General features: G+C 42.5%; 1 protein-coding gene across 1 annotated transcript in view; it reads right to left on the reverse strand.

Annotated features, from left to right (window-relative positions):
* Kdr (kinase insert domain receptor) overlaps positions 1-22650 on the reverse strand; it is a 43119-nt gene that overhangs the window by 15723 nt on the left and 4746 nt on the right. Inside the window, exons 3-19 of the mRNA XM_027390913.2 lie at positions 21470-21666; positions 18141-18271; positions 17751-17919; positions 17042-17181; positions 15935-16112; positions 14479-14593; positions 14234-14397; positions 11932-12088; positions 10911-11022; positions 9890-9998; positions 8742-9083; positions 6267-6413; positions 5456-5587; positions 2854-2960; positions 2290-2425; positions 1832-1936; positions 25-138 (exon numbers count right to left, since the gene is read on the reverse strand). Of these exons, the coding sequence (XP_027246714.1) occupies positions 25-138; positions 1832-1936; positions 2290-2425; positions 2854-2960; positions 5456-5587; positions 6267-6413; positions 8742-9083; positions 9890-9998; positions 10911-11022; positions 11932-12088; positions 14234-14397; positions 14479-14593; positions 15935-16112; positions 17042-17181; positions 17751-17919; positions 18141-18271; positions 21470-21666 (2555 nt within the window). The remainder of the gene's footprint in view (positions 1-24; positions 139-1831; positions 1937-2289; positions 2426-2853; positions 2961-5455; positions 5588-6266; positions 6414-8741; positions 9084-9889; positions 9999-10910; positions 11023-11931; positions 12089-14233; positions 14398-14478; positions 14594-15934; positions 16113-17041; positions 17182-17750; positions 17920-18140; positions 18272-21469; positions 21667-22650) is intronic.

Raw genomic sequence — 22650 nt, forward strand, 5'->3', positions numbered from 1 at the left:
AGAGCAGTCACAGCAGTTACTTACCTCCCGGCTTGGTGCAGGCACCTAGAAGGTTGACCACATTGAGATGGTGGCCAATGTGGATGAGGATCTTGAGTTCAGACATGAGGGCTCGGTGCTCACTGTGTGTTGCTCCTTCTACAAATTCAGAATAAAGACAATAACTGTTAACTGTCGCCATTGCTGCAGGATGATGGGTGCACTTAACCACACAACTTGCTCTCCCAGAAGAGGGCAGCTATAGCTGACAGAGCAATGGTGTGTTCTGAAATGTCAAATGCAAACTCGGTTTTCTAACTAGAAAGCAAGGCTTTATTTTAAGCAAACCCTGAATCTAAGGTGAGTTTCTTGTAAAGTTGGGAACATATTTGCAGTGGAATCAAAGCCAGATTCTCTTTCTATACAAAACTGGAATTTTCAGGTATAATAGGCTACTTAGGTCATAATCACTTCAATGATTCCTCATAGGGAAGGGTCCCATACATTAAGTATTCTCAGATCTAGGGACCATGAGTTGGGTGAATAAAGGCACTTGCCCACTGAGCCTAACAACTCCTGAGTTCAAACCCTGGGCCCCTGGGACCTACATGGTGGAAAGAGAGAACTGACTCTTGCAAGTTGTCTTCTAACAATGCATATATTCTCTCTCTCTCTCTCTCTCTCTCTCTCTCTCTCTCTCTCTCTCTCTCTCTCTCTCTGTGTGTGTGTGTGTGTGTGTCTCTGTCTCTCTCTGTCTCTCTCTCCTCCTTCTCCTTCTCCTCCTCCTTCTTCTTCCTCTTCTTCTCTCTCTGTCCTCCATCACTTCCCCCTCTTCACACACACACACACACACACACACACACACACACACACACACACACACACAATGTGGTAAATTTGCTCAAGTCTATACTAATTTTCCAATTGATCTGCACCAAATAAATAAGTTAACAGGACTAGCACACAAGCAAAGCTGCTTGCACATGAGCGTACTGGGGCTAAGGCTGCATTTGAAGCTATATGGACAGCTACACTTCTTACTCACAACTATGGGTTTCACCTCAGGGCCTGATGACCCATCTCTACACACACACGCACACACACACACACACACACACACACACACACACACACACACACACACGCAGGCACGCACACACGCAGGCACGCACACACGCAGGCACGCACACACGCAGGCACGCACACACGCAGGCACGCACACACGCACACACCTACCTTAAGCCTGGAGATAGAAAACGCAAAGGGAGAAAGGCACAAGACCTACTGGCAAAGGACAAGCAGCAGCATCTCCCTCCATGGAAGCAGTCACAAATGGAGCAGAAGCTTTACCTACATCACTTTCCCTCATCAGAATGTCCAGGCTGTAGCTCCGTTACTATGAAAAGATGCTGATGTCTAAAAGAACACCCACATCCTCTTCTGTTTGCATAGCTACTCTTACTTCGTAAAATACCTTTGCAAATGAAGTTCTTTGGCATGTTCTAATTCTAAAGAACATGATGGTTTCGCATTCTCATATTTTTACTGATAACAAACTTCTTTCCTCATTTCCAAAGGGTTTATATCAGCTTACACCATAATACATTGAGGAAAACTTTTAATAGACCCAGATAGTTTTCCCCCAATTGTACTAGTTGATCCTTGCTCCCTGGTCATGTGCCCTTACATGACACTTTTTAAGGAGGGAACTGTTTCCAGTTTGTGCAAAACTACCAGAAGCCAGGGGCCTTCTGGCCAACCTATGCACAGAGCCACCAATGCAAGCCTTATACCATTCTTAATGATGGTCAAGATAGAGGGAGCCACATCACAATGTCATTTTGCTTTTTACCTTTCAACATTTTGACGGCCACTGTTTTGCAAGTTGCTGTCTTGTCAATTCCAAAGGCATCTGCCTCAATCACTTGGCCAAAGGCACCACGGCCAAGAGGCTTCCCTAGAACCAATGATAATGATAATTACAAAATTTGATTGTCATGTCACACTATCAGAGGACTCTGTGAAGATTCTAATTGGTTAAGGTGACGTTGTATTCCATTTAGATCCACAGCCTGGTTTACTTCCTCCTCCTGGCTTTTCCCTTCACCCTCTAAAATGCCCTGCTTTGAATGATTGTATGGGTTCCTTACTTATAGAAGGCTATATGGATGAATACCCAAAGTCAAGAGATAGAATTAACATTTATGAATCAGAATGCATCCTATGAATAGACTAGACATGTCATTGTCTTAAGGAGAGTTAGGTGGACTGCTAAAATCAAAATCAAGTTAATTCCAGTTGACAACTCACCTAGTTTCAGTCGGTCCCTGGGGAATTCCCATTTGCTAGCATCATAAGGCAAGCGTTCACAGCGCTCATTCAAGGGCAGTTCATCTGGATCCATGACAATGGACAAGTAGCCTGTCTTCAGTTCCCCTTCATTGGCCTAGAAAGTATAAACCCTTCCACTCACACACAGATCCTGTTGTTTGGTTGTTGTTTTGTATACTTGTTGCTGTTTAATAGGGAACCCATTCATGGTATCTCATTTTCCAATAAAACTCATGAAGTTTGAGAGAAGTCCTATTATAACCCTGCTTTTAGTGCCTCTTTAGTTTCCAAAATGAGTTCAGAATAGAGTTTCTAAATCTTAATTACAGTGGACAGTCCAAACCCTTTACCCCTCCACTGGCTTCCATCAATTAACGTCCATAGTTCAGCCAAAGAAAATGGACAAGAATGTTATTGTATTGAAGTAAAAATGTGCCCATTGAATCAATAACAATGGGAAGAAGCAGCTGAAAGAAGCCCAGTCAGGTTCCATTAATCACAAAAACCAACATGCAAGGGACAGGATGGACATTATGTTGTTACCCGCTTAACGGTCCGTAGAACGATGACAAGAAGTAGCCAGAAGAACATAGCAATCACAGCAGTGCCCACAAGAATAATGACTTCCAAGTTGGTCTTTTCCTGAGCACCTGGAAGACACACATTTGAGTGATCAGCAACTGAAAGCCTTTGACAGAAGGTGATAAAGCTATGACATGAAGGCAGGACCTCAGGCTCATCCACTTTCAAGACCTCCACAGACCAACAGCCACAGGCTCCTTAAGTTGGATAGAGTTTCCAGCATTCTTAAAGAACAAGAAAACATCCAGTAATAGGATTCTCAATGAACCATAGGTGCACAAGTATCTTAATAGATGCGTATAGGATGTGTCTGGTGAGAGACTTCTTTTGAGGGAAAAAGAAAAGGTACTTCCATTTGTGGGTAATACAGTCTGGTTTTGTGCTGACAGTCAATGTTTTCACTTGTGTGGCATGGGAAAAGTGATTGTTTAGAAAACTCTACAAGGAAATAAGGGAAGCCCTTTGCCCCGACAGCTGCCTGTGACCACACACCTACAACCTGCTTCACTTTTTCAGTATTCAGATTGAAGGAATAAGATTTGAAGGATTAAGCTACTTGTTTGAGAGACACAGGAAGTTGGTGGGTTGTTCAAGGGTTATACCAGGTCCATCCAAATTGGGCTCACCAATATTTCACCCTGTCCCTGCATAGCAGAAGTGTGAAAAGCAGAAGAGAGGAGAAAGGGAGAAAGGAAGATAAAGAGGGGGAGGAGAGGAGAGGAGAGAGAGAGAGAGAGAGAGAGAGAGAGAGAGAGAGAGAGAGAGAGAGAAGGAAGGGAAACTGGCATAAGCCACTGACATAAGGGCACTGATGTGTGAAAGGAAAGGAGAAAGGCAAAGCTAAGCAAGGCATAGAAAGTTGTAGACTCCTCTCCAGAGTGTGTTCCAAGAGGAGAATTACCAGCAGAAGGCTCTTAGCACCAAATGATTAGGAGGGAGGTGATTAGGACACAATTATCACTTGGGATCTCTGTCTCTCAACTCCCAGTGTGCAGTATGAGTTGAAATGAGCCCTGAGCTAGCTGGGGGGAGGGAGTGGGGAGCCAGAAGCCAGAAGACAAGCAATTAATTAGTTGGCAAAATAAGAGTTACCAGTTGGGAGACAAGCTCTGAATGCATCAGTAAGTGGATTTGGTTTCTCTGCGGTTCCCAGGGAAATAATTCTCTATCTGTGTGTAAAGATTTAGAAGTCTATTCATGTGGCACAGAAGAAAGGTCAAAGGTTGAACTGTCTCTACCAGTTTTTGTATGAATATTCTCATATTAACATCTGAGAGCTAAACATCTTGCTATTGTCCCCAGGTGAGTCTCCACAATACCCATGCCACTGTGCCCACTCAGGCAGGGTAACCTAATGCAGAAGGCTAATGGAGGGAAGTAGAGTACCAGAGAGAACTGATGGGCACATCCTCCCTGAGATCAGCACTAAGACATGGATGTCTTTGAAGATGATAGAACTACCATGCAATTGGCATCTTCACTTGCAGCTGCAGTTCATGGAATCCTAACATTCTTACAGATTTGAGAACATGATAGTCACTCTAGATGCAATATTCAACAGCGTGAGTTTGACAGATTAAAGGGACCAACATCTAGACTTTAGAAATCCGCCAACCCTGCCTCTCTAACCTCCCTCAATCATCCCCTTGCACACCACTCCTTCAGTCACACAATATAGTTGCATTGTTCTCTTAGTAGGTTATAAAAGAAAAAAAGGACTCAGCATGCTCTTCATAAGTTGAAATATTCTGTCATAGATTGCTGACTGAAAAAAAGGCATACACCACACACACACACAGGGTAGAAGGAAAGAGGTTTCCTTTCAGTTTTCAATAATAACCCTCAATTTTCCATGTCACAAAAGCAATCATCTATCGTTTATGAGTGAATCTTGCCTCAGCTCTAGTGAAAATTCTGAACCTATGTCACTAATTGAATAGCAATGTCAACACCAAATCTAATTATTTTCCAAGCATCAATTCTTTAAGTTAACTTGGCCATTCAAACAAAGTGAGAACGAGGGACAGGAGGCTATTCATCACTCCTGGCTAAAAGTTTTCTCACAGTGAGAGCCGCGTGAATAGGAAATATGGTACAGGCTGAAGCATACCCATAATTTTGTTTTCTGATTAAAAGAACAGAAACCCATTGAAGACAGAGTATGAAGAACAGGGGGAGAATCTCCAACTCAGAACTCCCAGAGGACCAAGATCAGAAACTTTTTGAGTGCTAGTCCCTTACCTCAAGTGACAAGACACAACCAACAGGCAGATGCCCTGAAAATGTTATGTAAAAGTGCCTTCTGGCTATGTGTGTAAAGTTTACATGACACCTGAACAAGTTTTATGCTTGGATGTAGGTCCCCTCCACAAAATATCTATTAAACATATGAAAAATTCTAAAAGCTGGACTATATCTCTTCCTAAATATTTTAGATATGAAACACTTAACCACCATGAAGAGCATAGTCACCTACATTCCATCCCACTCAAAGTATTTGAGGCTATGAACACAGACTAATCCAAAAAAAAAAAATCTGTTGGGTCTATGGCATCACACTGACCTTCTATTATAAAAAGTGTCTCCGCTCTTGCACATCCAAGGACATTGCAGGCCTGACAGGTGTAGAGGCCTTCATCCTCCTTCCTCACCCTTCGGATAGTTAGGTTCCGGTTCCCATCTTTCAGTACAATTCCTAAAAGAGGAAGGAATTGCTTGCTTTGTTTCTGATGATGCAATCTGTGCATTGAGAAAATTCTTAGAATAGTTGCTGCTGCCCTTCAGCTCTGGCTATTATCCAACTCTAAAGAGGCACATGGGATTGACTCCTATCTCCCATGGGATCTCCATGTGAAATCAATAGGACTCCAAATACGCTGCTTCTGGCTCTGAAATGAGCCAGATAGACCCTTTACCCAAATACATTTTTGAGTGTTCATGCGAGCATGTGTGAGTGTTGGGGGAGATGTGTGCATAGAGGCCAGAGGTCAATGTTGGGTATCTTCTTTATTATTTTCTACCTTATTCTTTTGAGACAGAGTCTCTCCCTGAATTTGGAACTCAATGATTAGCTAGACAGGCTGTCAAATGGGCTCCAAGGATGCACTTGTCTTCCACCCCGTCCTCCACACATACACCCTGCCCCTTAGACTGGTATTACAGATAGATGCTAAGTCTAGTTTTCTATGAGGGTTCTAGGGATGTGGATGCAGGCCCTCATGCTTGTGTGGCAAGCATCTCACTGACTAACTGTCTCTCCAACCCCATAAATACTGCTTTCTGTCAACTTTGTAATAAACCAAGAAATGAGAGCAGTTTTACACAGCATCCTTGAGAAAAAATCGACCACTAGAAAAATAGACAAGCTCACTCACCTGAATCTTCCACGAGTGTCTCATTGTCTTTGAACCATGTAATGTGTGGGGTAGGGTTTCCCGATGCTGGGCAAGAAACTTCGATGGTTTCGCCAATCATTGTCGTCTGATTCTCTAGATTTCCAATGATCATGGGTGCCATGCGCTCTATGAACATAAAAAGGAAACCATAGAGTCCATGCTTCTGACTATGAGAACAGCTTTAGTGTCCTGTGACTATTGGACAGTCTACACTTAAGAAGCAGTGGCCCATTGATGAAGTGAGCTGAAACTTCCCAGATAGTGACAAGAGCACTGCTGGTGGATGAGTGGAGTGAAATCTAATAAAGAAGGGCAGTTCTGACTGACCATGACAGCCTTTAAATGTTCAAAATAATCTCCCTACATGCAAACCACAGTTCAGGAATCTTTGGGGATTATTTTCACATTATAGGTTTTCCCCCCCTACAATCACGTAAGGATTTCCCCCAAGGGCAACTCCTTCTCAGCAAGGTTGTAACCACTAAGAGTGCATGTTTTCACTTGGGAAAGGCAAAACTTCAGCATAAGTACATAGGGAGTGACTTATATTTATTGGATGACTTTATATCATTTCTAATATTTACTATCAGTCATATATTATGAAGGCCCAGGCCATTAACCCTATTTTTTGGTGAAGAGATTGCAGTTTGGGGGTTTAGGTATCTCACCCAAGCCCCTATAACTAAGTAAATGGTTGAGTTAATAATAGAATGTTGTGAGGCTGAAAGTGCAGTGTAGTTTCACTAAAATCCAAACAAACCAAACAGTAATGCCATATGAAAAGTCATGGGCCCATGGGCATTTGTTTACATGCACAGCAAGACACAAGCTTTGCTCTCCTCCTGTAAGTCATCCAACTGTTGTGGAAAGATCTTATCCAAACCAAACGAGCATCAAAAAGAGTTACATTGAAAGAATCCACTTCAACACTTAGCAAATTTCGATTATCTCTAGAGCACATTACATCATAGTTTAAACGAATGTCCTGGGCTCTGATCCGTTTCTAAGAATAGATTTTGGGAAACAGCACGTGTCCTTATAACAGCACACCTACTGACTGTGGTCCTGCACTTTCTGGTCATGGTTAAGTCAGGAGCCTCCTTCACATCTCTTTCTAAACTCTTCCACAGATGGACCAGCCACTAATGTCCACATAATATAACTGGTCCTATGTGCCATCAGTGTGATTTCCAGGATCTTTGGAATGACTTGACTCAAAAACATCTTTCCTTATGTCCCCAAGTCATCATAACAGAAAATATTACACTGGTGTCTATTTGGAGGGACTTCCATAAATAAGCCAAAGCATTCAAGATGATGATATTGGTATTAAATTTTGGTATAGATACACTAAGCTGGGAAGTTTCTCTTCATTGAACTATAAAAGGGAGAAGATACACACCACAAGAACCTTGAAGGGCACAGCAAAGAAAGGAGGAAATGAAAGGAAAGGGAAGAAAGAGAAACCCCCTAAATTCACCACATCTCCTCAGGACTGAGCAGAGATTGATCAGGTTCTGTGCAAAGTACAAAGTTAGACAAAACATAGAGAAAATCCCCATAGGGAATGCAAAAGACTTTCTAATCACATTTATTTTATTTTATGTTATTAGTTCAAATTAGGAACAAGCTTGCTTCAGATGTCAATCCCTTCTCCCTCTCCTTCCCCTCCCCCCAACATCCCACCTGCCCCTAGCCATCCCCCCTCCACTCCCCAGGCAGGGTAAGGCCCTCAAAAGGGGCTCCCCAAAGTCTACCACATCATCCTAGGCCAGGCTCTAATCACAAATTTATGCCACTGAATGAACTTCAGCTACCCTAGACCACATGGGATACCACAGAAGTACAGGCAATGAGTGTAGCACGCTTTCCATTGAATCTTCTAGATCTTAAACTCATCATACTCTTTGTGAAGCAGCTATCACACTAAGCACCTGATAAGCACCTAATATATGTCACTGTGTTCTATGGTTAAAGTTACAACCTAGTATATGCCACTGTGTTCTATGATTAAAGTTACAGTAAGCAAGCAGAGACCAATTTTTGTCCTTATGAATTGGAGACCTCATAATGGTATGATCACCCAGTGTTTGCCTGTCATCTCATCCTGTCTGTCCTTCTAGGTCCGCACTATGAGTTTCTGGCACTTTTTTCTCACAGCATTACACAAACATTCTCATTTTAATCATTGAATACCTAAAGATGCCACAGGAACTTCCTGGCTCAAGCTAATCCCTAATTGCAGTGACTTCATCCCTAGTAGTGACTTCATCATAAAGGCTACAAAGAGCAGAGCTGTCTTCTAATTTTAATGCATCACCTCAGCACTCATAGCTTTGTTCTGCTTCTTAGGAATGAACTAGCCTACTACAAAAGCTACCAGAGGCCTGTACTATTGACACAGCATCTGAACACACTGCTTGGGCAACACATTGCCCAAGAATGCCTCCATACCTAAAATGATGAGCTGTTTGACTAGGCAATGTCTTTTCTTGGTCTTCCTATCTTGAGCAGAGCAGACATAGTCTCCTTGGTCCTGCAGGGATGCATTCTGGAATGCTACAATCAAGATGTCACTTGTGCTATTAGAAAACATGGTAGCATTCAGTTTCCAAAGAGCATCCAAATTCTTGCACACTGGCGTCAGTGGTTCACCGTTGTGGGCCGAAGTTGCCTGTGAGCCAAGCTTGTACCAAGTGAGGTTCTCAAATGTATTTCTATCAGCAGTGCACAAGAGAGACACACTCTCCTGCTCGGTTGGCTGGGCAGCAGGTTGCACAGTAATTTCTGGACCCTCTGAAATGCAAAGCTATAGTTAGAGGATGGTACCTTGAGTTGGTGCATAACACCATTGTCTTCTTGTTGCTATGAAGAGCTTAGAGACAGGTCTTGCAGTCCCCAGCCATTACTACAAGGACAGAGCCTATCAAGACAATTCATTTCTCAAAATTTATTATTTGGAAATGTGAATGAATTTTACCCAAGAATTCAAAGCTCTGGACATAATTTCCAAATTGAAAAAAATAAAAACTCAAAGCAAGGCATTTATAATCATCATGTAGGCACTTTAACAATGCCTTCTTATTAATACATGAAAGTAAAACTACATTTAATACAACTAATTATCTCAGGATGAAATACTTGAGCCAGTACAATCAGCTCAAGTTTACCCACAAAACCAGACTGCATAGACAAAATCAGGAGCATTGGAAGGCACAGTATAGTGTGCTCATGCCATTCTGCTCCCTCCCGAAGCCTCAGCCTCACTGCTGTTCTATAACAAACCCACAGATAACATCATGAACCCCAGTGAGTCATGAGTCACACTAAGTGGTGAGCAAGACAAGTCACACACAGCATGGATCTGGAGTCTTAAAGCTTGTGAGAGCATTCTCAGGCCAGTGAAGGTGCATGAACGCTCATGCAAGCCTAGAGGCTAACTGAGCAGTTTTAACTTATGTTACCTTCAAGTCCTAACTACACACCACACTACTCACACAAACCACAAGGACAACAGAGGACCTCACAGCTTAGCATGCACTTTCTAAGGGACAGCGTCCCCCACCCACCCACCCCCGACACCCTCCAAAGAGTTTACTCACTGATCACATGGAAGGAGATCACTCTCTCGCCTTGTCCAACTTTGTTGACAGCTTCACATTTGTACAACGCTGACACATTGGCAGCTTGGATGACCAGAGTACTTACAGTCTGTGAACATACAATTCCCAAGCCATGAACAATGCAGGCTGAGTATACACACACACCCTGAGACTGAATTCATCAGCCCCCACACCTGCTAAGACCTGCCTTTGCCATTCACACCACACATTGCCTACCTTCCAATGTAAGCAACTCTAACTTGGCAGTTGTACCCAGGATACAGACGTGCTTTGCAAATCCTCAAGGATTCACTTTAATGGGTATTCTGCACACTTTTCATTTTTCATGTGTTCAAAATCAGAATTTCCTTTCAACAGATGTATATACTGTTTGCATGGCATTGCATGATTTGTTTCTCTTCAATAACCTGTTAGTAAGCTATGGGCCCTGTGTTTTTTTCTCATTTTAAATTAGTAGGTATTAATTGTATAAAATAACAGGCTTTGTTATGGTATTTTTGTACATAATGCACTTAGATTATATTCTCTTCCAATTACCCTATCTGTTGACCCTCCTCAGCCCAAATTATCCCCCCTCCTCTTCCTAAACAGTCCTCTCTAACATTGTGTCTTTTTTTCAATCGATTTATATGAGAGAAAAACATATTTGTACTTCTAAGTCTGGCTTACTTTGTTTAACACAATGATCCCATTTTTCTGCAAATGGCATCAATTTGTTCCTCTTTAAAGATGAAAGGCACCTGTGTGTCTGTGTGGGTGCATGCCTGCATATGCATATGTGTGCATGCGTGTGTGTGTGTGTGTGTGTGTGTGTGTGTGTGTGTGTGTAAAGCTCACACTTTATCTACCTAGGCTGATTCTATAACTTGGCTATTATGGACAATATCACACAGACTCTTTGGTTAATAACCTCCAATATACCTTTGCATGTTATTGGACCATCTTCTATGCAGCAGTGAGAACTAGAGAGATAGTCAAAAATCAAGAACTTCAGACTCACTTTGTTTTTTCCTTCAATTAGGGCATATTGGTTTTTGGTGACTTCGATGTTATTTCCCCCCTGGAAATCCTCCACATTTCTCCATTCTTTGCAAGTATATGGGTTTGTTTGGCTGTATGAGGGAGAAAGCATAGCATGTCATGATTTGACTTTTCTTTCATTCGAATCAATAGTACAGGAAAGGGTCAGACCTTGGTTATCATGTTCTCAGTGATAACTTTCGATACAGGCTAACACTTCACAGGACTTGGCGCCAATTAAAAATAGATGTCAACAACAGTGGAAAGGTCCAAGGTGGTTGATTGAGGATACAGGAGGGAAGCAGCTATTCTGGGAACACATCTCCATTCATAAATTGGATCGACAAGACAATTCAAGTTAATTCAGTTCAAAGGAAGGTAAGGAAACTTGGAAGCCACTGGGCTTCTTAAAGTCATCTCTCTGGGACTGTGGCTTTTGTTTAGGAAATGACCAGCAGCTGAGGGAGAAACCAGAGTTTGCTATTTCAAAAACAACAACAGGAAGTAGGATGCTTGGGATGGTAGGTTGAAGGTGGTGGCTGTTGTTTTCCCTAAGGATGTCTGCACTTGTGGTCGAACTTGATAAGCTGGGCCTAAAGCTCTTTGGGCCTGGGCTAGGTTTATCACCACCTCCCATCCATCAGCACTTCCTCTGAGAGATGGACCTTCCCACAGATAAAGAGGAGCAATATGGTACTCTCCAGCTTGCAGATAGGAGGAGATCCAAAGACTGGCAATTAGCAAACTAAGCAAACAGTGATCATTTGGAGAGGTGGACATCGGGGCTAACTAAGAAGAATGCTGACTCACATGGTGGGATGCCCCAAGCCAGGGAGTCTGTTAAAACTCAAGCCACAGAGGAAAATAGGAGAGTTCAAGTACCATTCTAAGGGTAACATCTTTAGAGATAACATTGTAGGTTTAGATGGAATCATGGCGGCATCAATTGGCAAAAAGGAATACAAGATGGCAAGCAAATCAGAGCACATGGCTTTGCTCACCTGGGCTTGTAGGAGCATGCCTCTTCTAGCTGCCAGTACCAGCGGATGTGGTGCAGGGGAGGGTTAGCATAGACTGTGCATGTCAATGTCTGCATGGTACCGTACTGGTAGGAATCCATGGGAGAGATCAAGGCTTTCTCACCAATCTGGGGTGGGACTGGACACAGAAAAGACAGCCTGTGAGTTACTTGATTGCTATGAGGAACAAGGAGGGATTTCAGCCACCAGATCTGCCCTTTGTACTCAGATGGTTTCACCTCTGCTTGCTTTCCCAAAGGAACAGCTAGAACTGGAACCTGAATTCTTATGCTATCATAAAACTAAAACCCAGTAAGCCGAGTAACTTTAAGCAAACTCCACACACCCATGCCTCACTCAGTCACTCTACATTAAAGATGTTATTGTCCATGTCCTCCAGCCTAGCAAGAAGTAGAGTGGGAAGCTACAGAGAGAAAACCATTGATCCAACACAGCAAATACATTTCTTATGCACCCAGTCTTGTTGAGACGCTTCCCATTGACTTTCAGTCCTCATAACCATGGCTATGGCGCTCACTCTACACATGAGAAGAAATGAGGCAAACATTAAAAGACTTGCCCAAGGGCATCAGTGAATATGTGGCAAAATCCAGGACAAAGGTAGGCATTCTGGATTCTGAACAGAAGCCAGACTTCACGTCTGTATTTATTGCACACGGTGAGGGAAATGATAAGGTTCACTGCATGTGATGACTATAGGAAGCAGAGTTGGGGTTGTTCACTGTCTCTCTGTCTTTGTGGTCCAGTTATTTCCTTCTCATTGCATTTATCACCTTTGTCTTCCACCCCTCTCTTGAATCCCCTTTGCCCATGCAGCTTCTAAGCAATCATCCCAAAAATCTGTTATCTTTAAAACACTCCCTAAAGGAAAAAGAAATGAAGCCATGCTCAGCAGACACACAGAGGAGGATCAAGACACGTGGGAAGCACATTACTGTTGTGAGACAATATCTTGAAGTTTTAATGTGTGGTACCAGTAGGGAGCATGAAGAATTACACTAGAAGCATTTCTCCAACTGTGTTTGAAGCAAAATATTAATGCATTTACTGAGGAAGGAAAAGTGCTCTAGTCAAATAAGCTAGCTAAATCCTCTGTCTCTCCCGCTGGAGAAGGCAATATTCATTAGCATAGTGAAGATTAAGTCCAATAAGGATAAAATCAAGTTGGCAGTCAGCATGGTGGTACTTCTACACTCACCTTCCTGCCTCCACCCAAATAATTATAACATTCACCTTGGGAATGTAAAGTTTAAATCATCCTTAAGTCAAAAACAGACTCAAGATATGTCCCATGATGCCAGTCTCCACAGGACTCCTGTGTGGAGTTCTGCCATGTGTCTGGAGTAAAGAAGCTAAAGCTTCAGACTAAAACATCATAGGCAACACAAGGAGAGTCTACCAAATCTTCACTCAATATGTAGTTTTGTGGACAGGAGCAATGGGAGCTCACGAACCTTAGAGTGACCCCAAAGGCATTTGTCTGGAGGGTACCATCAACTGTCACCTTGCATGGGACCACCAACAGCACTGATGGGGAATGTACTGTGTATGTTCATCTTATTGATTATTGAATAAAATACTGTTTGGCCAATGAGACAGCAAGTTAGACAGGACTAGGAATCAAAGAGGATTCTGGGAAATGTAGTACAGAAGTGGTGATCCAGGCAGGAAGTGACACAGTAAGGAGACTCATATTTAAGCAAGGAGAAACAAGCAGTGTCCCCTTTTCCCCTCTGCTCTTCCTCCAGCGGCACAATGTGATCCACAAGCAAGGAGGGACACCAATAAGGCGTCTGATAAGATAAGTCTTATAAAATATATAGGCATCCGATAAGATAAGTCATAAAATATATAGATTTATGATAATTGAGACTGAGCTAACAGATGAGAATCCTAGTCATTGGCCAAGCAGCATTGTACCTAATGCAAGTCTCTCTGCATTAACTGGGGCCCTAACTCAGGCAGGCGGCTGGCATAGAGCGCACAGGTGGCGGTGGGGCTTGGCGGCTTTTGGCAGAAAGATTTATCGTAACACAGCACATTTGCATGACTTATCAAGGAAGCATGACCAGAGTATGCTACCATACCACATCTCATTTCAAATTCACCTCCCTGGGTCATTTTTCATTTTTTATGCATTGACCCAATTAATGATGTGGATGATGCAACAGGACACAAAGGAATGGTGCCTAGGAGATGTAGTAAGATTCATTCTCTCTCTTCCTAGTAAATTTTGGGCAGAGGAGGCATTGAGTGAACTCACCATTTACAACCAGGGAAACCACATGGCTCTGTTTCTCCATTGAAATGGGATTGGTGAGAACGATCGTGTAGTTTCCCGCATCTCGTTCACTCACTTCCATGATTGTGAGTTCATCACCCACTATCATTGTGTAATTGGACTCAATGGGTCTTCCATTTCTGTACCTGTGGAAGACAGTCCCAGGAATTAACACAACAGAGGGATTTTATCTCATGTAGACCAATGTTTTGCTTTTCAGTAGTTACCATTTGATATCAGGAGCTGGGTAACTCAGGTGCTTGACAGGGATTCGGACTTGGCTGCCCACTGTTGCTTCCACCAAAGATTCCATACTGCTATCAAAAGCAATAAAAGGTTTTGCTAGAAGAAAACAAAAGCAATGGTTCTCATGAATGCCAAGTTACTTCAAATGCCTTTTTGGTTTGGAGTTTTAGTCAAGTGAAAAGTTAGATGTTGGGGTACTGCCATTCTGAGAGTCTCCATGCTGTCTATAGCAGCCACATTCCAGCTCCTCTCTAACCTTTGTCAAACTTCTCTCCTCGCTAGTGCTCTCTCATGAGCCTTGAGCTTCCATCCTTCCCCACAGCCTTCTCTAAATCCCTCAGGGACCAGCGGGCACACCTGAACCTCTGCTCCCATAACACCCGCTACCCACATTCTAGGTGTTGGTTGTCCAACACTCCCTCCTCAGACCACTCTCTTTCCCTGCCCCCTCTTCTATCTAGTTTCAGATTTAAAGCATCTGTCACTACAGAAACTTTCAACCCCTGCCCTGACTTCTCTGGGTTCCAAGTTTACATATCAAACATCTCTACCTGTATGTTTAATGGGCATCTCCAAAGGAACTCACTCAACACTATTCTCCAAATGCCATCTTACCCACCCCCCTTCACTTAGTAACACCACTGTTCCTCTGCCTGTGTTAAAGTGAAGGCCATCTCTTTATGTTAAAGCTCAAGCCATAATCACAGCCAACAAATCAACCAGCAAGTCTAGCTGACTATGCCTTCAGAGTAGATCCAAGATCTCATGTCTTCTACTTCCTCCACAGATACCCTAGTCCAAGTCCTCTACCATCTCTCACCTGGATTTGAACAACCAACCCCCTAACTGTTCTTCCTTCTTCTGCCTTTACTTTCTTAAAGCAGTGCAATGGTAGATCACTTGCCTACCATATGCAAGACCCCGACATCACAAAACAAACTATTCCATGTAAGCTTCAAAGTAACCCTGTAAAAGCATAAGCTAGAGCTCTAGCATAAATAAATTATCTAAACTAGACAGCTATGTAAATGAGAGGGCATAACTGAGAATTTGGGTGATTTAGCTAAAGCAACAGAGAAAGCAACTGAATCTGGGTTTCCCCAATTTGAAGGGTTTATGCTTCTTCAAGTAAGCTCTTAGCCTCCCTTACCGAAATCTTTAATATACCATTTCACATACTAGCACTCTACTTCTAATAATAGTTATAACTGCAGAAACGGCTCTAGCAAGCAATACCTAGTGAGCACTTACCATGTGTCATTTCTAAGTTGAGGTTTTGAACACAAGTCCCTGACTCCAAAGTTAAGCTGTTGACCTCTAGGCCTTGTGTCCTCATTAACAAGAACTCAAAAGTATCTTGCAAATGAACAAGGTAAATTTGTGTAAATCATCTCACTCTTTCAGGTACAGTATATTAGCAAGAAAATGGTCACTTACTATGAATTTGGACATACGTGCTGTTTCTCTTGGTCATCCGCCCACTGAACGCTGTGCAGATATATAGCCCTTGGTCATTCCGTGTCACACTGTCGATTATCAAGGTGCTCAAAAATTTCTTCATCACAGTCCCAGGAAGGGGTTTCAGGTCCCTGTTTATAACCTTCTTATGCTGATGCTGAGAAACAAAAAGATTGTAGTGAATGTTCACAGCCCAGCAGAACACTAACCATCCAATAGCTCCTAGAGACCCACAGATTCAGGTCCTGTCCCTCGATGCACACTATTATTAATAACTGAGGCTTTAAATGCCACACTGGCAATATATACATTGGGATTCAGTAGAATTGAGTGAATGTTGAAATACGTGGGACTAAGGTAGAACTTTGAAGACTTCTTTAGCTAATGGGAATGAGATGTGTGTGGAGTATAGATACAAATACAACGGTTTAAAGAGAAATGTAACCCAGATCACCTCTTAAAGGGAAAAACAGATCAAGGGCTTTAGAGAACAGAGAAATAATGCAATGTTTAGGGAGAAAACATGATTAGAGGTAATGCTGACCACGCCAGCTTGGGGCTGGACAGAGGTGTTGCTGACCACGACTGCTTGGGTGTGGTCAGAGTGATGTGGGAAAGGTTTAAGTAGCTAGGGGTGCAGTGCAGGGTCCCTCTCGAACTCCCTGCTGCCTGGCTAGGTAGACTTGCGTGCGTACCTCTCCTAAATAAACTACCATTATAAATCTTGCATCTGACTCCACATTGTGTTCTCCAATAGCAATGTCAAAAGATTAATAACCTAGCAGAGATGAATATGCACAGGTCCTGGCAAGGTATCTTTCATGGTTGCTATATATTCTGCCATACTCCTATATTAAAGTGTGGGTACACTGGGGTATCTGTGTGTGTGTGTGTGTGTGTGTGTGTGTGTGTGTGAGAGAGAGAGAGAGAGAGAGAGAGAGAGAGAGAGAGAGAGAGAGAGAGAGAGCATGTTTTAAAGCCTTTATAATTTATCTGACCAGAGGGAACCCTTTATCTCTCACGCAAACTTCATTAGGGCTTATTATCAAAGTATTCAGAGACCTGGCTCTGAGCTGTTTTCATTACCTTCAAAGAAGGGATCTCCCACTTGATATCAAGCCCCACGTTGAGCTCAGTTCTTGCTGTACAATTTAAGACAAGCTTCTCTCCTGCAGATAGCTGGATTCTATGAGGGGGGCTCAGGGTCACATCATAAATCCTGTATCCTGGAGCAAGTAAATGATAAAAACAGAAAGTAAGACGGAAAAGACATCCAGGAGTTGGCACACATCTTTTAAAGTGGTACAAAGTGTGTGACATCACTTCTCTTGGGGGGACTCACTGCTTCTTGATGGCTTTTAGGAAAAAAGGTTTATAGTGATTTACAAATCACTATCTTCAGCGTTTTCGAAAATGTTGTAACCTGGTGAATAATAAAATCTAGGCTAACAGGGCCCACTTGAGTAAATAGCTGAACTTTCCATAAAATAGATACAATTAAGAGAACTGGTGCCAAGCAGTGATCTGAATATTGCATTTTTCATAACCTGAGCGCCTGTGGTTTTTCATTCTTGGTCTTGGCAAGAAAAGAGGAACACTCCCTGCCCCACCCATTGCAATGGTTTGTCTGGTAGAGAAGAACATCTATAAGGAATTGACCAGCCCCATATCCTGAGCTAGTATCTTTTCCCACACCCCTTGCTCTTCACTCTACACCTTCTCTCCAGGATCTTCATGTAGAAAGCCACTCTTCATTAGATGGTATTAATGGCACAGAAAGGAAACACCCACTTACCTACAACCACAACTATGTACATGATAGACTGGTAGGTTTCATCATTGATCTTTGCCTCGCAGAAGACCATGCCTGCATAGCTGATCATGTAACTGGGGATAGTAAAGCCTTTCTCACTGTCCCAGGAGATTCTGTTTCCATCCGGAACAAACCTCTTTTCTGGATATCTCTAGATAACAACAAAGAAACAGTATTTAACCCAGTGCTGTTGGAACTTGATGACTTCTGAAAGGCTTCAAGAATGTAAGTTGGTTTTGTTTATTGTGTTGCTGACTCTCCCTAAGGGCTTTGCAGTTCACTATTGACATGCTATTGGAAGCAGGAAGTGCATATGCAAAGAGGCTTACAGCCCTGGAAAGATGGGAAGTGACTAGAAAATAGGCAACTCACTGCACAGAGTGACACATTGAGGCTTGAAATTGACCCTAGGCACGGAATCACCACAGTTTTGTTCTTGTTCTCGGTGATGTACACAATGTCATGCTGATCACTCACAGAGGCGATGAATGGTGACCTGTAATCTGGAAGAAAAGTGAAGTTTCCAGTGAGTTATTAGAAGGACAGTTGGTATTCTTAGGTCCATGAACCATAACTGAACGAGTGAATGATTGGCATTGACAACTTGCATGAGCAAAGATGCCCATAGGTTAGTCTGGCTCCAAAGTTATGGCCAAGGAAGGGGAGAAAAGCATATATACACACATACAGACACACACACACACACACACACACACACACACACACACAGAGAGAGAGAGAGAGAGAGAGAGAGAGAGAGAGAGAGAGAGAGAGAAGTAATCTGAATGGAAACTCCAAAAATGAGCTTAACTTCTCTACATGGAACATTAAAAAGTAGAATCTATTTTAGAAATGCCATGCTTTAATAGGTTATTATAATTTTTTTATAAAATAAGCATTTTAAATTTAAATCCATACATTGAAACTATGAGTTTTACAATGCTAAATATTCATTTCTTTCAGTAGGCAAATAATATAAATGACCTGAAAAGAAAATGAAAATTTTAAACAAAGGTGCACAATAATTAGATGATTCAGTGATTCAAAAAGAATGATTTCAATAATACCTTAAGACTGTGAGCACTGAAAATAAGACTCTTTATGCAATAATGTTTAATAGCCACTACATCCAGTTCAAGATTTAAAACTTATTAATATATCTCTGACAATGAATATTTGGAAAGCCATAATGCCAAAAGATTGAGCCAAAAGCCAGAGTCATTTTGATATCCTTCAGAGAGTATTCACACAGCATTAATACATGGCTGGGAATTTACTCCATTCCCCAGAGACAGAGGACATGGTCTGGAGTCACCACTTGAAATCTCAGAGATAACATCAACATCCCAGCTCCGACCCCCCACCCACTCCCACATGCATCTGACCAAGCCTTTCCAGAGGTGAAGAAAGAGTTAATGAAGCCAAAGGGAAGAAGAGTAGCTAATTCCTTTCAACAGCAAAAATCTGATTTCCTCCCCAGCTGGAAAGCATAGAAATGCAGCTAGCTTCGCCCCCCACATGCCATAGCCATTATCTTATGAGGCCAACGCCAGCTTCCTGGCTCTATCCACTGCTAGTTGGGTCAGAGGACGGAGGAAGTGAGGTGGGGACCAGAGGGGGACATTAAGGACCTACCCATAGGGAATAATACATTCAAAGCTTTCTTTCCTGTTGTTAAACTTCATGATCAAATAGAATGCTAAGCTGAGGCGGAAACAGAATTTCATGGTGTATCCAAAGGCACCAAGTATACTGGCAAATAGTGCTAGAGACCACCGCTTGTTGCTATTGCACATGTTAATGGACTATTACACGATGTGCTTCATTCAGAGTCTGGAGAAGTCAAATTAACCTCTTGACTTAAGACTAAAGTTATTTGGTAAATGGGTTCTATTTCAGTAGCCCTAAAGGGGAAGTAAACAAAGGAGCATTAAACAACCACGTATCCTCTCAAAATAAAATATTTACTGTAACTCAAGAAATGAATTTTACATGTCTCCAGGTTTCCTGACTTGGGGAGAAGGAAGTAACGAGATATTGTGGGAGAGGCTCATCTTGTAGCATTTCCAGACAGGCTGAGAGCAGGAAATCCTTGCAATCTTCTGAGAGAGCCACATCTCCCAAGACTGCCAGATCAAAAGGAGCCAGACATTCCCCAAGGTCTGTCTCCCTCAGCTCTGCAGAGTGAGGAGGAAGGCACAGAACTCCATCTTAGACTTTGCTTACCCTGGGCAAAAAGAATGCCCCCAGGGCACCATAGGACATTAGGACAGTCTTCCATAGACTGTCCTTACTGAAGGACAGGTCACATCTTATGGACGGTCATATCTGCAAGAGTGCTGTCCTGATGAAGAGCCTTTCTATCTGGTAATAGTTAATTCTAGAAAAAAAATTTCAAAGTCATTTTCACGGGTCTCAAATCCTCTGAGATGTAAGGTTAGATACAGATGAATAAATAAAATAGGGAGTCTGCAACCCAGACTTGGAGAGATGGTCCAGCTGTTAGGAGCACTGGCTGCTCCTGCTGAGCATGTACATTCAATTCCCATCACCCAAGGTGGCTCAGAGCCTTCTGTAACTCCAGTTCCAGTGGGGGTCTAATGCCCTCTTCTGACCTCCACAGATAGCAGGCGTGCACACAGTACACATGCAAAACTTGCATTCACAAAAATGAAAACAAATAAATCTTTATATATAATGAAACCTTGACATTCCTGAGAAGTGCATAATATTACAGGTGTCTCATAAGTGAAGATGGGTTTATTGCAAGAAAAGGTGGTGTGCAGTTTTTAAAATACAAAAGAGATCATAATTCATGCTCTAGAAATCGAATACATGTTGCCTTGTAGTCTTTATTATAAAGATGTTAAGTTGCATGCCTTGCTTACAGTGCTAAAGTAACCCTTTCACATGAGACAAAAGCTAAGCTAATCCTTTAATGTAAAATGAAAGGTCTTCTGTAAATCAGTCCTAAATCATTAGCCCTCAAAGGTGAAGTATGCAAAGGAAGCTCACACAGCTACCATCCCCTCAAAATAAAATACTCGCTCTAACTATGAAGCGACCTTTCATGTCTCTAGGCTGCATCTTCCTGGAGTCGATGGCAAACTTGAAGCCCTCTCAGAGCACACAAGCAAAGACAGGACATGCAGTCCTCCACGGCTTCTTTGGAGATGGTGTTGTGCTTTGCACATGGGTATGTGGATTTTTTTTTAATAAAGTGTGAGTCTGGAAAGGAAAAATCTTATGGGGGAGGGGGAAAAACACAACCTCCAGAGTCCTTGGCTATTTCGCTATGCATTCCTGCAAAAACCTCCTCCCTGCTACAGATAACCTATCTCACCACAGAAACCTCTCTATAATCCACTTCCAATCTCCCTCCATTTCTAAGATCTCAGGGTCTCAAACAAGAGAAGGCATTTTATGAGTCCCTATAGCCCATGACAGGTCACAGAGAATCTCAGAGCACCACACAGAAGGGACTAGGACTGACCTATCTAAAGAAGACAAATGCAGCTCAGACCAAAGCCCAGACAGTCAGTGAGTCCTTTCTTAAAAGAAGTCTGGGAGGGAGATTTTTATATTCTTTTTGGCAAACAGCCTTTCCATCAAGACTCCTGTTGGACTTAACTTTTCTTGTGCCTGTTGCTTTTTAGACCTAGTAAGTGGATGTGGGAAGTACATTCTTGTCCACTGCTTACCTTGAACATGGACATAAATGACGGAGGACATGTCGACATCCCAATAGAAGCACTTGTAGGCTCCGGTATCATTTGCCACCACTTTTGGAATTGTGAGTGTCTTGCAGAAGACGCTGTCACTGCACTCAGTCACCGACACCCTTTCCTCAGAACCATGATGATTGTTGGGCCAAAGCCAACCCAGGTCCCTCTGTCCCCTGAAAAAAGTATTCCAGGAAGGTATTAATGTGACACCCCATGGCATGAGGCTCTGAATAAGAGAACGGAAGGTATGGTTCTCATGAGCATATAAAATGCTCAACAGACACTTCAAAGTTGATAGACACTGATGACAGTCTGCATGGACATGCCACCAAAGATCACACACTCTATTTCAGAAATCACCCATGGGGTCATGTGTTTTCTGTTAGTTCACAATTCATTCTTTCAGTATGAACTGAAAGAATGTTTTTTTAAGTATATATAATTGCTGACCATTATTAAGGACAAAAACTAATGCTTTAAGGGACCAAAGATATGATGCTCAGTGCTAGAGCACTTTCCCAGTGTACACCAAGAAGAAATAAATCAGTGCCTTTATGGAAGCTCACTCTAACTAGGGGAGAGACAACTAGGACATACAAGTCATTGTATAAAAGGTGTTAATTTAGTGCTATGAAGAGAAACATAAAAGAAGCAACAAACAGGCCCTATGCACATGATGAGGAACAGCATTTCAAGTAGGAACGGTAAATGTGAAGGACAGAGACCAGTGCACATCTGGAGTGTTGGGGAAACAGCAGGGAAGCCAGAATCATCATGTAGGTGTGAGGGAGGAAGAAGAGAGGGCACCGAGAGAAGAGGGCCCTGGTACCTCCTTGAAAGGGTAAAGTTAAATAGACAATACTTTTATTGCTTCATTTCTCCACAAAGCAAATGGAAGGTAGTCAATATGAATAAAACAATGTGGCCCACTGAGCCTTCATTCAAAGAGCTTGAAACTCCCATGACATCACAGTATTGACTGTGCCTGTTCTCTCCAGGGTTTGCTCAGAACACAAGAAATGTTTCTGAAGTCTCCTTTAAAGGGAGGGGGACCTTTGCAGATCTCAAGTGACCTTTGTGTCTGAGACTAGGTAGAAGGGAAAGTCTCTGGAAACGCCATGACTTACGAAGATAAACAGCTCCTGCTATGGCTTTCT

Source organism: Cricetulus griseus (assembly GCF_003668045.3).
Source record: "Cricetulus griseus strain 17A/GY chromosome 1 unlocalized genomic scaffold, alternate assembly CriGri-PICRH-1.0 chr1_1, whole genome shotgun sequence".
Lineage (NCBI taxonomy): Eukaryota > Metazoa > Chordata > Mammalia > Rodentia > Cricetidae > Cricetulus > Cricetulus griseus.